Source organism: Nicotiana tomentosiformis, chromosome 1 (assembly GCF_000390325.3).
Source record: "Nicotiana tomentosiformis chromosome 1, ASM39032v3, whole genome shotgun sequence".
NCBI lineage: Eukaryota > Viridiplantae > Streptophyta > Magnoliopsida > Solanales > Solanaceae > Nicotiana > Nicotiana tomentosiformis.
In genome coordinates, this window is record NC_090812.1 from 47,156,067 (window position 1) to 47,171,833 (window position 15,767).

The 15,767-nt window shown below is 30.2% G+C and overlaps 1 protein-coding gene across 1 annotated transcript; it reads left to right on the plus strand.

The window, feature by feature from the left end:
• The first annotated feature begins 9,211 nt into the window (after positions 1 to 9,211).
• Positions 9,212 to 12,703, plus strand: LOC104119557 (GDSL esterase/lipase At4g01130-like). The gene is made up of 5 exons (XM_009631088.4): positions 9,212 to 9,540; positions 11,057 to 11,266; positions 11,346 to 11,503; positions 11,931 to 12,201; positions 12,347 to 12,703. The coding sequence occupies exons 1-5, from the start codon at positions 9,279 to 9,281 to the stop codon at positions 12,613 to 12,615; spliced, it is 1,170 nt and encodes a 389-aa protein (XP_009629383.1). The 5' UTR covers positions 9,212 to 9,278; the 3' UTR covers positions 12,616 to 12,703.
• The last annotated feature ends 3,064 nt before the right edge of the window (positions 12,704 to 15,767 follow it).

Below are 15,767 nucleotides of genomic sequence, written 5' to 3' on the forward strand. Positions count from 1 at the left end.
TTTTATTTTTTCAATCTTTGTACGCATGACAAATCTGACAGGGTCGATGTGTCGATGAGAATAGCTTTCGGGATCTTCCAACTAAATTACTTTTATGGATAAAGAATAAAAAACAATTACATATTCCGTTTGTTACATTTTATATAATCTTTTTATCTAACTAGTATCTATGAATGAATGTGTGTTACATGTTAATAATGGTACGTGAGGATTTAAATATTTATTTATATGAAAAAATAATAAAATTTAATTAATGAGAGAAATTTTATGTATAATAATACAATAATCATATAAATACCGAAAAATATTATTACATTAACATAATACATGAATTTAAAATAAAAGGATATCATTAAAACTTACACAAATGATTAATTTTGTCATGTTAATTAGATAATTATACATTATAGTTTAAAAGTAATTAATGTGATGGTATCTCAACGAACACTTGGACAATATTTTTTTGTGTATGTTTCCTCGTAATGCGTTTATTGCTCTACATTAACCAGAACTCTTGTTGTCGATCTTGATATCCTTCTTGAAAGTACAACATACAATTGTTCGTACAAGAAAATATATTGCGGTAAATATAGTCCAATATTTAAGATGTTTGTCCCTATATTTTTATTTATTATGTTTGCAAAACATAAACATACTATAAATTATTTCCACACAAATTTAAAAGGAAATTCCTTAGTTCCAGAAGACGAAAGTTTAATTTAGGGATAAGAATATACTTAGAAGCACTTTAACGAGTATGATATTTTTTGCGTGTATGACGTTATTGTCAAAACTTCTATATACCATCTGTGTGCAATTACATAAGCTATTCGGCGTATCTAAGTTATTTAGTAGCATGACATGCATATTTTTCTTCAAAATTAACCTATATGCAACGGAACTTTTAACTTAGTCTATTATATATACGGTGACACTAACATACATAAGAAATAAGAAACTTGACAACAAACATGTATGATAGAAAGCCATTTGGTCTTAAAGTATTTAATTATTCTTCTTGGTAGTTATTAATGGTATTATTTTATACTGAGTCAAAAACTGAAAAATATTTTATTTTCACTATAAAATTTTGCAATCAATATTTTATTTAGTTAATCAATATATTCATTTATACTAGCTAAGATATATTTTTAATTCTATCATGCGATTTGCACAAATTGCGTTTTAATCCAATGATATAAATATTTCTCTTATTAAATGCACTTCTATTACTATTGGGATTGATAACCAAGTGTTCAAGAAGAACCAAACCATCTTTTATTGGATGCTTTTATTCGTTTCCCACATGAAGCAAGAAGACACCGAATACTAGATCTGTTCTTACTTTATATTTCTTGTCAATTGAATATTTTCGTTTGAGACTAGTAGTATAACTTTGATAAGCTAGCTTTTTCAGTCTCTGCTTTTGTCGATTTTGGAACTACCGGTACTCCTTGACAGTCACCTCCCAAACCATTAATTTTTTACCAAACGGTTCATTAATATCCAATATATCTCTAGAACTTTGTGTAATTTTTTAATCATTTTACACTTGGCCATAAGTGCTTCATCTCATATTATCAATTTTGCTTTCTTTATAATTTTAGCACAATTGTTCTGTTTTGATATATTTGTGATGGTTAATTAAATTGTTTGAAGAGGTATATCAAGTGGGTGGCCTCACAATAAAATCGTTGTCGGTACACCACTCGCTTTTATTGCTAATAATGTCATGTCTCTTGATATGATATTTGCAACTAATGCATGACATGGAAATATTATTTCGATTTCGCCGGAGGTATCAACAAAGAATAATCCCGTTATACCAGAGTCGACTCTTTATAATATAGTCTTAAAAGTTTGATTCTTAATAATATACTAACCTTTTTACTTTGTGTTCTAATGTTCTTTCATGGAATAAATTTATGTACCCTAAGATTTGTTTTAGCTTGAATAAGAATTTTACTCATATGATGACTTTTAAAAATAAATGAATTGGATTCTCTTGCTAAATATTTAATTAATTATTTTTAATATAAAAAATAATTTATTCTATGTTGATTCAGATCTTAATATTAGTTCATCTCTTGTTTCAAATATTTAATCTTAATTATAATTTTATCCACCATAAATTTTATTTTTAAAAGAGTAAAAGTTTGATATGACATTTCACTTTTAGATCTTTATATTTGTAGAATCATTAGTGGTACTCACTCTTACCAACCAATTTTTCTCTCTTTCTCACATATTTATATTCTTAAATATTTTCTTAGTTGTTGTTTAATAATTGGGTATTTTTCAATATTACACGAAAAATAATTTAAAAAAATTATTTGAGTAGAAAAATAGTTCAAATATAATATAAAAATATATTATTGTGGGGGTATTGTTTTCTCAATTCAGCTCTTTATACAGTCCATTTAATATTACTTTTGTTTTCTTCGTATTGGACATTATGGAGTAGTAATGTAATGCCAATACGGACGATTTTTATGAAATTGATTTTATTAAACCTTCCTACATATTTTTTAATAAGAATTTAATAGATAAAATTTTATTAAATTTAAAATCTTAAATATTAAAAATTAGCATAGAAGGTATTGTAGTCCAAAAAATAGATTATTACAGTTATGTCCTTTCCCTATGAGTTCTTCCGTTTAATATTTTAGGGCTATTTTGATATATTAATATTATATTTATGCTTTTATAATAATACATGCTCTCATTTTTCTAAATGGATTTGGACAATATAATAAATTCTAAAATTAAATTAGTAATAAGACATTATAATACGTTTTCAAATTAAATTAGTAATAGGAATTTTTAAGAAGTACTGGGATTACATGACTAAAGATATTTACTTGTTTAATTTTATATGAATTAGACAACCCCAAAGTAATAATACTAATATGATTCCTAAAGGTAATCATGTAGGAATCCTAACGTGTAGTATTATGTCCTAAAACTAATAGGATTATAAGGCTAATATCTAGAATTCTGATTATGTCCTTTTATCATGAGTTATTATGCTTAATATTATAAAGTTCTTTCTGTAAACCACCATTGTATTCATGCTTTTATAATAATATAGATATAGATAGATATATGCTCTCCTTTTTCTAAATGGATTTGAACAATATAATACATTCTCAAATTAAATTAGTAATAAGACATTATAATACATTTTCAAATTAAATTAGTAATAGAAATTTTAAGCGAGTATATCATAATAGTAATAGGATTACATGACTAAAAGTCTTTAATTATGTATCTATCTCGAAAGTAATTATACCAATTGAAAACCTAACGTGTTCCTAAAGGTATTAGGTTTACATGCTAACATGTAGTATTATATGTCTATGCCGAAAGTAATTATACTAATAGGACTCCTAAAGGTAGTTATGTAGGATTTCTAATGTGTCGTATATGTCCTAAAACTAATAAGATTATAAGACTAATGTCTAGAATTACGTCTATGTTCTTTTATTGTGAGGTATTATGCTTAATATTATAAGGTTATTTTTGTAAATCGACATTGTATTCATATTTTTATAATAAATAAATATAGATAGATAGATAGATAGATATAGTCATATAAATATAGATATAGATATAGATAGATTAATTTATTAACTTTCATTTTTTTAAAAAAAACAAAAATTAATTATCGTTGATTTCCTTTTCACCTTCTAATAAATTAAAAGGTACTGATCAAAAGTATCACAGCCTTTTTGGATGAGCCAAAACCTAATTTGTAAGACGACACAACATTTTTAATGGAAATATTATGTTACAATCTTTTGTTAAGACCCAATAGTACTCTAATTTAGTTAACCAAAATACTAAAAGAAAACCTAATGTGTTCCTAAAGGTATTAGGTTTACATGCTATCACGTAGTATTATATGTCTATGCCCGAAAGTAATTATACTAGGACTCCTAAAGATAATCATGTAGGATTTCTAACGTGTGGTATATGTCCTAAAACTAATAGGATTATAAGGCTAATGTCTAGAATTCTGGTTATGTCTTTTTATTATGAGTTATTATGCTTAATATTATAAGATTATTTTTGTAAACCGACATTGTATTCATACTTTTATAATAACTAGTCTCTAAGTTCGTGCCTTGCACGAGTATTTTGAATCTATTTTGAATCTGAGAGTCAAAATCTCTAAGACCTTAAATCAGCCAATTTAGTGCAAGAGGATTATGATATGTGGTTTAGTGCAAGAGGAATATGATCGGTCAAAATCTCTAAGTCTAATTCCGCTAAGGTTTCACACTACATTGTATGATTTAGGAATATGATCTATGGTTTAAAAATGCTCTAAAACTTTAAATCAGACATCAAAATCTATGAATATTCATATATGCTTGATCTATGGTATGATGTCGTATTGATTGTATAGAGCACTGCATAAGGTTTTATGGCTTTATGCTAGACCCTAATCAAATGATTTTTGTTTTCATCTATCAAACGCATTATTCACTACTGGTATATTCTTATTTTTCTCTAGGATATTAAACCAAATATTATCAAGAAAAAAACACAGTCGGTTTTCAAAAAATAAAGAAACCAAATATCCTATTGGAACCATATGTAATCCACCTTTTTAAAGCTTAAAACCAATTTCAACAAAAATCTAAACTTCGACGACATAACTGCTATTCCTCGACAACAAAGTAACTCATCGAAACACCCGCATCAACTTAACAAAGATTTAGAAAAGTTGTATGACAACTTACTGATTGCTCCCACAAAGAAGTTTGTGAAGTGTTGGTCTTGACTTTATGGGTAATGGTAGGGATTGCCTTCTTCGGCGATATGGATATAGTTAATTAAGTGATGTATTTGTAATGTAATTCGAAGTCTTATCATAATCAATTTCGATCGAACTAATTTTGAATTTAAGTTGATACAATTTTAGTTGAATTCATGGTAGTCTAAATATTACTACAATATTAGCTAGTGGTGAATTAATTTCTTAAGAAAATAGTTTATTTTTAAAGGGTATAAAAGACGATCAATATTTTAAGAATATTTTCGTCGCTCAACATTTAGCGTGAAATATTCGTGCTTTTATAATAATATAGATAGATAGATAAATATAGATATAGATATAGATAGATAAATAGATTCTTACTATATGTTTTTAACTTATGCTTTAGTATTCCTTGTGTTGTTTTATTGATTGTCAAATATATATAAAATGATACGTAAGAAATTCGTTGGACCTGCTTCTGTTATCGTATACGCAAGAAATCATAGTGAATTAGTGATGAACAAAAAAAACTCATCATAAGTTTATGGATGATTTTTCCACAATAAGTTAATAACTGCAAGATAACCATTATTAAAAAATGAGGGTGAGTTATATCATTTTTATATTACTTTATCGACATTAACGATTGTCAAAAATTCTAACTTGGAGTTTGTGAATTTTCATAAGTGATACAGGATGCTAATATACTTTTTTTTTGCTGTTCTGATGTTGCCATACTTAACATAGTTATATGGTGTTCAAAATATTTTAAATTTTTAATGATCCATTGTTTCTGATAAACGATGGTGTTCATTAGGGGTGTACACAGGCGGGGTTAGTTCGGATTTTTTAATTATCAAATTAAACCAATGGTGTCTATTTTTTAAATTTATAAACCAAACCAACAAAGTCGGGTTTTTCAATCTCGAATTTTTCGGGTTTTTCGGATTTTCAGATTCTTTTCCGGTAAAGTCTTCATAGCATAAAATATGTAACTTGTGCTCTAAATATTTCTTAAGTCCTAGTAATATACAACTACTTATAATATATTTTTCAAGAAATTAACACAATAATATGAGATAAGTCATAGCATTATACAAAATTATTCATAATAAAGATGAAATAATAAAATTACACAAAACAAATATTGCTAATTAATAAGCCACAATAAAAGTTATCATAATCTAAAAATACTATATAGCTCATGCTAAAATAAGTATACTTAATAAGTACTAATAATAATTACATAACTAATCACTAAGAAAAAAGATAAACTAAGTTATGCATTTTCATTATAAACCAATGTAAAACTAAAATAATTATCCAACACTATCGTCATTCCTAGTATTGAATTGAATTTATTTTGTTAGCATTAGTATATATTTGAACTTTGTTTGAGTTACTTCATTTATGAGCTATAAAATTTATTTACCATTCAAGAATGCTCGGTCTAAACTTGAAATAATACGTTAAAAGATAAAATTGTGAAAAAGTTTAAGAAATATTTATAAATTACATTACAATAAATATTTATATGTATAAAATATTTTTAAAAATTATATAAATATACTATCAGGTTGGTTTGGTTTCGGTTTGATTTTTTTTTTAGTTAAAACCAAACTAAACCAATTATGGTCGGGTTTTATTTTCCAATACCAAACCACATAATTTTTTTTTCTCGGTTTGAATCGGATTATCAGTTTGGTGCGATTTATCGGTTTTCTTTGTACACCCCTAGTATTCACTCGGCTAATCTATTGAATGATTCACCGTTGTTACAAGAATATATGTCGTTAAACTGCCAAGTAAATTGAAGAATTTGTGCTCAAAATAAGTATAGCTTTGAGTTTTTTAAGATTTGAATTTAGAAATCTCCGTGAAAAGTTTCATTTGGGTTTTTTTTCAAAATTCAAACAAATACTATTACAAAAATTAGAAATCTAAAGTTTCATTTCGCTGAATTAAAATTATAAAATCCTTGAGTGAGATACGTGATTCACGGCGAAGAGAGAGACAATTGACTAAAGGAAACTGACGTGGGTGGCCTTTTGCCGTTAAGCGACAGGGTGACGTGTCTTGCAGGCACATGGTTTTACCAATTTCCCAATGGCTCCAGCTGACGTGGTCCATAATTTTCAGATCCGATCTTTAGATATATTTGGTTGACAAAAGAGAAAAAAAGGTCTTTGGATATATTTTAGTCATTACTTCAAAGTTGAAAGTTGAAACTAGATTTTTCCCCTTTGTTATTTGGCCCCTCAATAATTAAAAAGATCAAAAACTTTACAGAGACAAGGATATTTTTCCTTTGGACATTTTCAGGTTCTCATCTCTTTCTTCCAATATTGGATTTCCCCCCATATAATTAGTTCTAGAGTAATATTATGCTTTTTTTAATACAAAAAGCATATGTGAGGCTTCATCGTAAGAAATGGGCCTCCATTGTATGATAAGTAGGTTGAATCGCTCTACAAATCTAACAAAAATCGGGCTTTGGGTTGGCCCATGGAGGGACGAGGTTGTTCATGTATTGCTAATCTCGTGCTATTTACGTAGATGGCCAATTTTTTGTGGTCTTGTATTTAGAAGCTGATTACATTTTCAAAATTAAACAAAAAATCTGATTTTTAGTGCGAATTCTAAACTTCAGACCAGATGAAATGACTACTTTCAGAAATTAGATTTTTTTTTTTAAATAAAAAAAACTAGATCATTTGTTATATGGGAAAAGGATGTTTTATAGCTTATATGGGCTTACTGGCATTGGTCCATCAGGCCCAAGAATATGAAGGCCCAAAGATATCGCGTCGTTGCTTTGCTCTACTGGAGAAGGAAAGGAATACGAAAAGAAGGGAAAATTCCAGCCTTTTGAGTTTGGACTGTGAAAACCATCATTTTCCACATTCTTCTTCTTCTTTCCCTATTGCTTTGCACAGGTATCTCAATAGATTCATCATCTAATTTAATCAAGTCTTGTTTACTTCAATTTGAAAAGAACTATTTTAATTGTTTCTTCCTTTGTAAAATGTATAAGTGAGTGGGAAGGCTGTAATAGTTGAGATAATTCAACAAGAAGACAATAGAAGCACCTAATAGTTAGAGAAGACCCACTGCATTATTGTATGATATTAGACAACCAAACTGGTCAATATTACAAGTGTTACGAGACAACACAAAGCATCCCACGTTAAATAGCCCGACTTCCACAAAAAGTAAAACCCACAAAGAAGATTGTGCTGAGATTGCAATGCCAAGGTAGCAACAATAAAGTAAATATTATGTGATCATCCATGAAATTAACCCCTTATAAATATATATATATATAAATCTTTTTATCTAATATACCATTTTCTCCATCTCTTAAATGTCTCATTTAATTAACAACACACCAGTCAGAGTATAATGATAATCTTAACGAGTAATAAATACTCCATCTTATTGTTCTGAAACCTCAAATGTTCTGAAATAATGCTAGCTTATATATATGAACTTATCAGCCAATCCGAATGGGGATCTAGAGGGGCCAATTCTAGCTCAATCAATTGTACTGTATTTTTAGTCATACTCCTTACTTATTTCTAGGAAGAAAGAATATCATTTATTCACCATCGTCATCTTTACACAAGTCATGGTTTTTAGTAGTAGGAAAACAAACAACCATTGATAGTTGTCCCTTCTGGACTAATAAAATCCAATGCACATAATCTTGTTCGTTGCATTTCACTCGCACTCTAAAGTCTAAACACAAGCTGATCTAAGAAAAACGGCCTTGTATTTAATTTCCCACCTCAAATATTTTAGAAATTGTGAATTACTAATACTTAATATCATCAATCAGAAAATGATGAAATTATTCATTTGAGTTGAAAATCTTTGGAACTATGAAATAAGTCTCATACACGAACATTAATTTTCATTATTTAATTTTCTGTACTTCCGTTTCTAAAACAATTAACTATTAACTATTTTTTGGGGGAATCGAATAATTTTTCCTTTTGACTATAAAAATGATATTCAGTAACTGTATATGAAATTTTAATATAAAAGCTTTATTTTCATTTAAAAAATAAGGAATTTATATTCAAATTAGGCTGAAATTAGATAATTAACTTGACCGCTGACTGCTATCTTTCGAAATTGCTATTCTTTTTTAAATAGAGGAATTACAAGATAAGAACTTGAAGACTATATATGAAATAGTAACCCTCTTTTTTCATTCGACTTAAGCAAATACGAAGATTTCAACACATTTTTCTGAAATTCGTATTTCCCATGTGAGAATAATTCAGAACTATAAAGCAAAAAAAGAAAGTGAAAAAGTTAAAAAAATCCAGGGTAAATGATTGGAAAACATTAAAGTAACAATGTTTGTTTTTGACATATATACACTTGATTGCGTCACTAGTTGATGTGTACATGCACAGCTTCTCTGTCTACAAATATGGAAAAGTGCTTTCACTGAATCCCACACTATCCAAAGTTACTTCTTGTTTGAGAGAAACACAGAGAAAACATGAAGCCATTAATAAGAATGAGTTTATGGTTTTATTCTATGGTGATTACTTGGGTTTTCTTGGCAGCAATCTTATTTATGGTGGATACAACAGAGTGCAAAAACTGTGGATTTAAGGCAATCTTTAACTTTGGAGATTCAAATACAGATACAGGTGGTTTTTGGGCAGCTTTCCCAGCTCAGGGTCCTCCCCATGGAATGACCTACTTCAAGAAACCAGTTGGACGGGCAACTGATGGCAGAGTCATCCTTGATTTTCTAGGTCAATATATATGATTCTATCTCTATTCTATAAATTGAAATTCAACGTTATCACACGTTATTTATTAGATTTGCTATAAAGAGTTACCTATCTAATTGTAGGTTAACTTAATCTGATGGTGTGAAACGTTTATACACATGTAAGCACACATAAATTAAAACTCTTTTTCTTAAATGGATCCTACTATATAATGACGCATTTCTATACTATCTTTGCCATCTATAATGATGCATTTCGTTTCTTTGGTTTGTTCCATGATATAAGCATTAATATTGTAGGAAAGTTGAGATTTATAATAACTTATATCCCAACATTAATTGGTTCTAGTTTCTAGCTAAAAGCTACTCCTTCCGGTCCACTTTAAGTGATTTTTTTGCTCTTTTCACATATTAAGGAATTCACCTTCTAGCATTAACTAACAATGAAATTGACCATAATAATCTTAATTTGCTCATTGGAAATATAACAAACTACTCCTAGGTCGTTCTTTACTCCAAGTGCAACTTTGGAAAGAAAAAGTTAATTTCTTCTTGATATCTGAAAAAAATTAAATATTGTAGACCACACAAAAAGCCAAACAATGAATTAAAGTGGACCGGAGGAAGTACTATTGAAGAAGTAAAGTGTATGTTAGAAAGGGAGTTAACTGAAAAAGGCATGCGCATGTATATATATAGTATATATAGTATATATTTATTAAGAAGCATGACTAGATATTTAAATAAGAGGTCTTGAAAAGTTAGAAGTGTGACCCTCTCTGTTTTTAATATAAGGACCTGTAAACTTTCGGACTTGAGGATAGGTAATGGGACTACAGGAGTTTGCATTTACAAGAAAACGAAATAGCAGCAAACTTGCTCCATGCTTTGTATCTTCTTGCTCATTATCATTGGATGCTTTTGTTTGTCTATATAGGTTCTGTCCTAGATCCTTATCCTAACTATTGCACCCGTGACCACTTCATATGCGTGCTTAATTTCAATTTACATTATTAGCCCTTTTCAGTGTTCTGGCCGGTCCCTAATTCTTGGCACCATACCATAAGACTAATGAATCACAAAGGTTGATTAAGTCCTTTTCAAGAATTTGTGGAGATATAATTAAATGAATAGAAGTCTATCTTCTCTGACAGTTTAAACTTTGAGATGAAATGATTATACAGATAAGCATGATTTGAGGTCCTTGGTTCAAGCCTCACTATCATTCATCATTTAAAAAAAAAAAATCAAATGCTTCGACCACAAAAAAAGTCACGCGTGAAGATGTATGTTGAAGATATAATTAAACAGTATATAAACTTGTTATTTCTTGCCGCTTAAACTTATAGAATGAGATGATCACACAGTTAAACAAGAAGCATCTACGAGAATGATTCATTGGCTAATAATCTGGATCCTTCACACAATTATGTATTTAGGAAAATATTTGTCCTCCTTACTTCATCCCGCCTCTCATCAATTTCAGTTTAAATCTGTAACATGAGTTATTTGAAAGTTTGGTTGTTCCTCATGTGCAGCTCAAGGATTAGGTCTACCATTTTTGAGTCCATATCTGCAATCAATTGGATCTGATTACAGACATGGTGCTAATTTTGCAACATTGGCATCCACTGTCCGCTTGCCACAAACTTCTTTATTTGTTACTGGGGTTAGCCCTTTTTCGCTTGAGATTCAGCTTCGACAAATGAAAGAATTTAAGGTTAAAGTTGATGAACATCACCATAAAGGTAAATCAGTTTTTTCCATAAATATTTCAGTAAATATAATGTGTATTAATGTTATTCATAATCGAGTTTGAATTTTCAGGGAAAACTAATCTGCCTTCGCCAGACATATTTGGAAAATCACTATATACATTCTACATTGGCCAAAATGACTTCACTGGAAATTTGGCTAGAATAGGAATAAGTGGAGTGAAAGAGTATCTCCCTCGAGTGGTTTCCCAAATAGCCAGCACCATCAAGGTAACATCGTCCTAGCATTCAATGAATAATTAGTCCCTCGTCTTTTCCTTCTCTTTTTATCTTCTTTTTTATCTTTTGGAAAACTACTAATGTGAGCCTAGTGAGCGTAAACTATTAGATTGAGTACACTTTTATTTAACTAATTATATTTTCAACACCTTTTAAACGTGTGAGTTTGACTCTTTTCTTGGCTCAGACATGCAGTAAATTTTTTGATAAATGGTGCGATCGTGGGATTTGAATTGTATGACTATCATAGTAAAAAGCTTAATCTATCTATGAGATAGAGCATGTATACATAATCATATCTTCAACACATTGATCAACTCTATTCATCATTAATCTTAAACTACAATAACTTCTGTTTTCTATTTTAGAAAGACTTTTAACTCGACCTTAATTTTGTTGGTTCTGTTCTATTTGCCAGGAGATATATGCATTGGGTGGGAGAACATTTTGGGTGCTAAATTTAGCACCAATTGGATGTTACCCTGCATTTCTGGTGGAGCTGCCTCATAACACTTCTGATATTGACCAGTTTGGTTGTTTAATATCATACAATAATGCAGTGGTGGATTATAACAATATGCTAAAAGCAGCATTGGCAAAAACAAGAAAAGAAATTGGTGATGCAAATGTGGTATACGTGGACACTCATGCTGTGCTCTTGGATCTCTTCCAACACCCTACTTCTTATGGTATTTGTTTTCCTTTTCTATTTAAGATAAAATGCTGAACAGTCCAAAATTCTGTTTTGAATGCCGCAAAATCTGACATTTTATCAATTTGACATAAGAGTTTTAATGTATTGTATGACGTCAATGGAAAATTTTGCTTTGGCAGGGCTAAAATATGGAACCAAAGCATGTTGTGGATATGGAGGTGGTGCTTACAATTTTAACCAGCAACTATTCTGTGGAAATACCAAACAAATAAATGGAACTAAAGTGACAGCCAAGGCCTGTGAGGATCCACAGAACTATGTAAGCTGGGATGGAATACATGCCACAGATGCAGCAAACAAACTCACTGCATATTCCATTTTAAATGGTTCTTATTTTGATCCTCCTTTTCCACTTCACCATTATTGTGATATCCAGCCTATTGGTTGACACTGTTGTTTCTTGTATTTAGCAATAATTTAAACCATGACTCATGAGTCATTTACCAGCAAATTGAATGAAACTTAAGTTTTCTTGATGCTTTGATTATTTATTTACTTATTTATTTCATAATGGTGGTGTCTTTGTACCTCTACTATTCCGCTAGTTACTTGCTAGCCACCCCCGCATAAGTACAAATACCGAGTAACTTTCTCCACTAAAATCTTAGTTAGATTAAAATTTTTTACCTAACTTATAGTTTTTGCTGAGAAGAAATTTCGTGACGCTTTGATATTTATCATAAGATTCATCATCCATAGTTAATAACTTACTGATCACTGGACAGCTAGTCTACTTGTTAATTTTTTTAATAAATCAATAGATAATTGATCATAGCTATGGATTTTGCAAATTTGAGGCCCTCACAAAAAAAAAACATGACTCACCCCTAAAACAATTCCAAAACTGCACAATACACCCATGTGAGTTCTGAACAAAGAAAAAAAATATCATTAAGAAATGGACCTTGAGTGTAAAGCCCCATAAATTTCTAGCTTAATTTTTTTTTTTTTATAATCTCGAAGTTTATAACGTAATTAAAGTGTTCGAAGGGTATAAGGAGTTGCACGGTTTAAGCGAAGTATTTGGAATAATATGTATATAGGATATGAACTAATATGGTAGGACGAATACATAAGAATCAATAAAATCTTGTTTGATCACTATGTTGAAATACAACACTGGATGCACTTGTCCTTATAATGGCAATACGATGATGTATGTAAAAGGAGTACAACTATTTTATATGTAAGGAATTAGCAAAAAAGATACAAAGATCTTGATGAGCAATGAAAGACAAGTGGGCTAGGGGTAAAGAAAATAAAAAGATTTTCTAAGTGAAAAAACTTTTACTTTTATTTGGAGTAAAAAAGTAGCCTATGTGGCAGCACGTTCAACCAAATTTGCTTATAATTAAATATAGTGGGCCCATAAATACAAAGAAACACAGAAACAAAAATTGCTCGCCTTCGACAAAGAAGAAGTGGAGTCTACCTTTCCTTTCTTCTTTTTTTTCTTTTCTTTTGTTCCTTTACTTTAATTACATGTTATAAATGAAGATAGTTAATTATAATTCCAACAAGAGTTAGGGTTTGAGCACTAAAGTAAATTTGATAATGGAGTCTTGACTGAGTATGCAACATTGCAATTGGTATGTTCTTAGTGATGATTATAACTTATTGGACTATAGAATTGAAGTGAGTATACATAGTATCCCTGTATTACTGAAAACTCACGAGTTAGAAGATTTGAGCAATATTCTTACATTGAAGAGAGTAATGTTATATTCTTTAGATTTGTATTGACGTGAATTGAACCCGATTATTACATGTAGATTGAAATTTGTGAATCGGGAGTGTTTGGAGGATACGTGAAGTCGAAGCTGAGCTAGCTTTAAGGTGAGTTGAGGCTTACTCTCCTAGTAGAGAATTCCATTAGAACCCCTATGCTCCATGTGTTCAATAAATCCAAGCCATATTTTCTTGCGATCCAAATACTCAGTTCACTTATTCTTTTTCAGTACGATATTATATGTGACATGAATACATGCTTATGTGTATTACCAATTGTTATGCGCCTTTATTTGTGATATTCACATTCAGTACGGAGAAGTGGCCAACATTCCCCAGCGTGAGTGCCATGATGTCAGGGTTACCTACCTCATGCTCGCAGATGCCATATGTTTGTTGGGGAGATAAGCTGATACTCTCCCGTACGTGTTCCCAGGTGCTCACGTACGCAGGGCCATTATGTGTAACAATTAACTTTGCAAAGTTACGTCTTAAAATATATATAACTCAATTTCTATTTCAGATATCAGTTATGAGCTCAATTTCTACGTTGAGTTTCAGTTTCCAGCTTATTACTTGATAGTAAAATTTTATATGATTTATATGATTTTTCGTATATACTTTTTCTTTATTATATTTTCCAGAAAGTCTCGCTCCACCTTTTTAGGAGGTAGCCTATGAGAATTACTGGGTATCCTTTGGTGGTACTTATCCCGTTTGGACCTGCTACGTCGTGTGTCAGGTATTGAGGACGCAGGTAACGAGGCACGTGGCTAGAGGAGATATTCTATATCCAGTTTACAGACTCCGTTGATTCACCCCAGCGGTAGCGCACCCTATATAGACTATTATTTATATCTTTTTTTTCTTTACATTTATTTTATTTCCGGGGATGCCCTCAGGCAAAAGCACCAGTTGTTGTTTGTGGACTATCTGATATTATAATTTGAGTGTTAAGGCCAACCGCGTGTAATTATTTACTCCTATTATATTTGCAAAAGTTCTCCATCAACCTAATAAAAATATTTGCAAGATACATGTGTCTGAATCAATTAGTTGTACTGTTCTCCCACCTTTTCGTACTCCCTCCGTTTTAATATATGCAGTAATCAGAGGTGGATATATATAATTTACTTGTGCACCTAAACACAAAAGCTTGACTGGAGGGGTGGTTGAGTGGAGTGCTTACGTTTCCTTCCTTCATTAGTTGATGCGGATTCGAAACTCATGTTTAGCTTTTCCTCCTCCTTTCTATTTTACTTATTTGAATCTAACATAATTTAAATTTAATAGCAAATTGGTTTGTTTGTTTTTTTTTTTTAATTCTAAATTCAATTTTAGTTTAGTATTAGTACATAATGGTCAACTTAATTAATTTTATTATTTTTTTAAATCTCACCCTTCAAATAAAAAATCTCAAATTGCAACTTATTGCTCCACAAATAAAAAATATAAATTCTTTCTGTTCATAACCTTCTTCAACAATCACTTCGATAAAGTAGTGGGCATCGTCAACTCTGACTCCACGATGGCAACTGAGAGTTTGAGACTCTTCTTCAATTTCTTGACTACTAACACACTCATAATCTTGATTTTTCTGTGTAAGTTTTTGATAATTTTAAAGTTATGAACACCCTTTTGATCGCTGACTCCTTTTTTATTTGAGAAAAACTAGAAATTTTGAAGTTTGAAATAGGCTTAAATCAAACATCTTCCCTTCTCGTAGTACCTATTTTGCGAAAAAATCTCCCCCTCTGCTCAGTGTTTTTTTTCTTTCTTTCGAACCTTTTTCTTAATACTTAGATGATAAAT

Bases quoted from the DNA above. Each gene is read 5' to 3' on its own strand.
- LOC104119557 (XM_009631088.4), top strand. From the start codon at position 9,279: ATGAAGCCATTAATAAGAATGAGTTTATGGTTTTATTCTATGGTGATT. The intron at 11,267-11,345 runs GTAAATCAGTTT...TTGAATTTTCAG, and splicing joins TGATGAACATCACCATAAAG to GGAAAACTAATCTGCCTTCG. The intron at 12,202-12,346 runs GTATTTGTTTTC...TTGCTTTGGCAG, and splicing joins CCAACACCCTACTTCTTATG to GGCTAAAATATGGAACCAAA.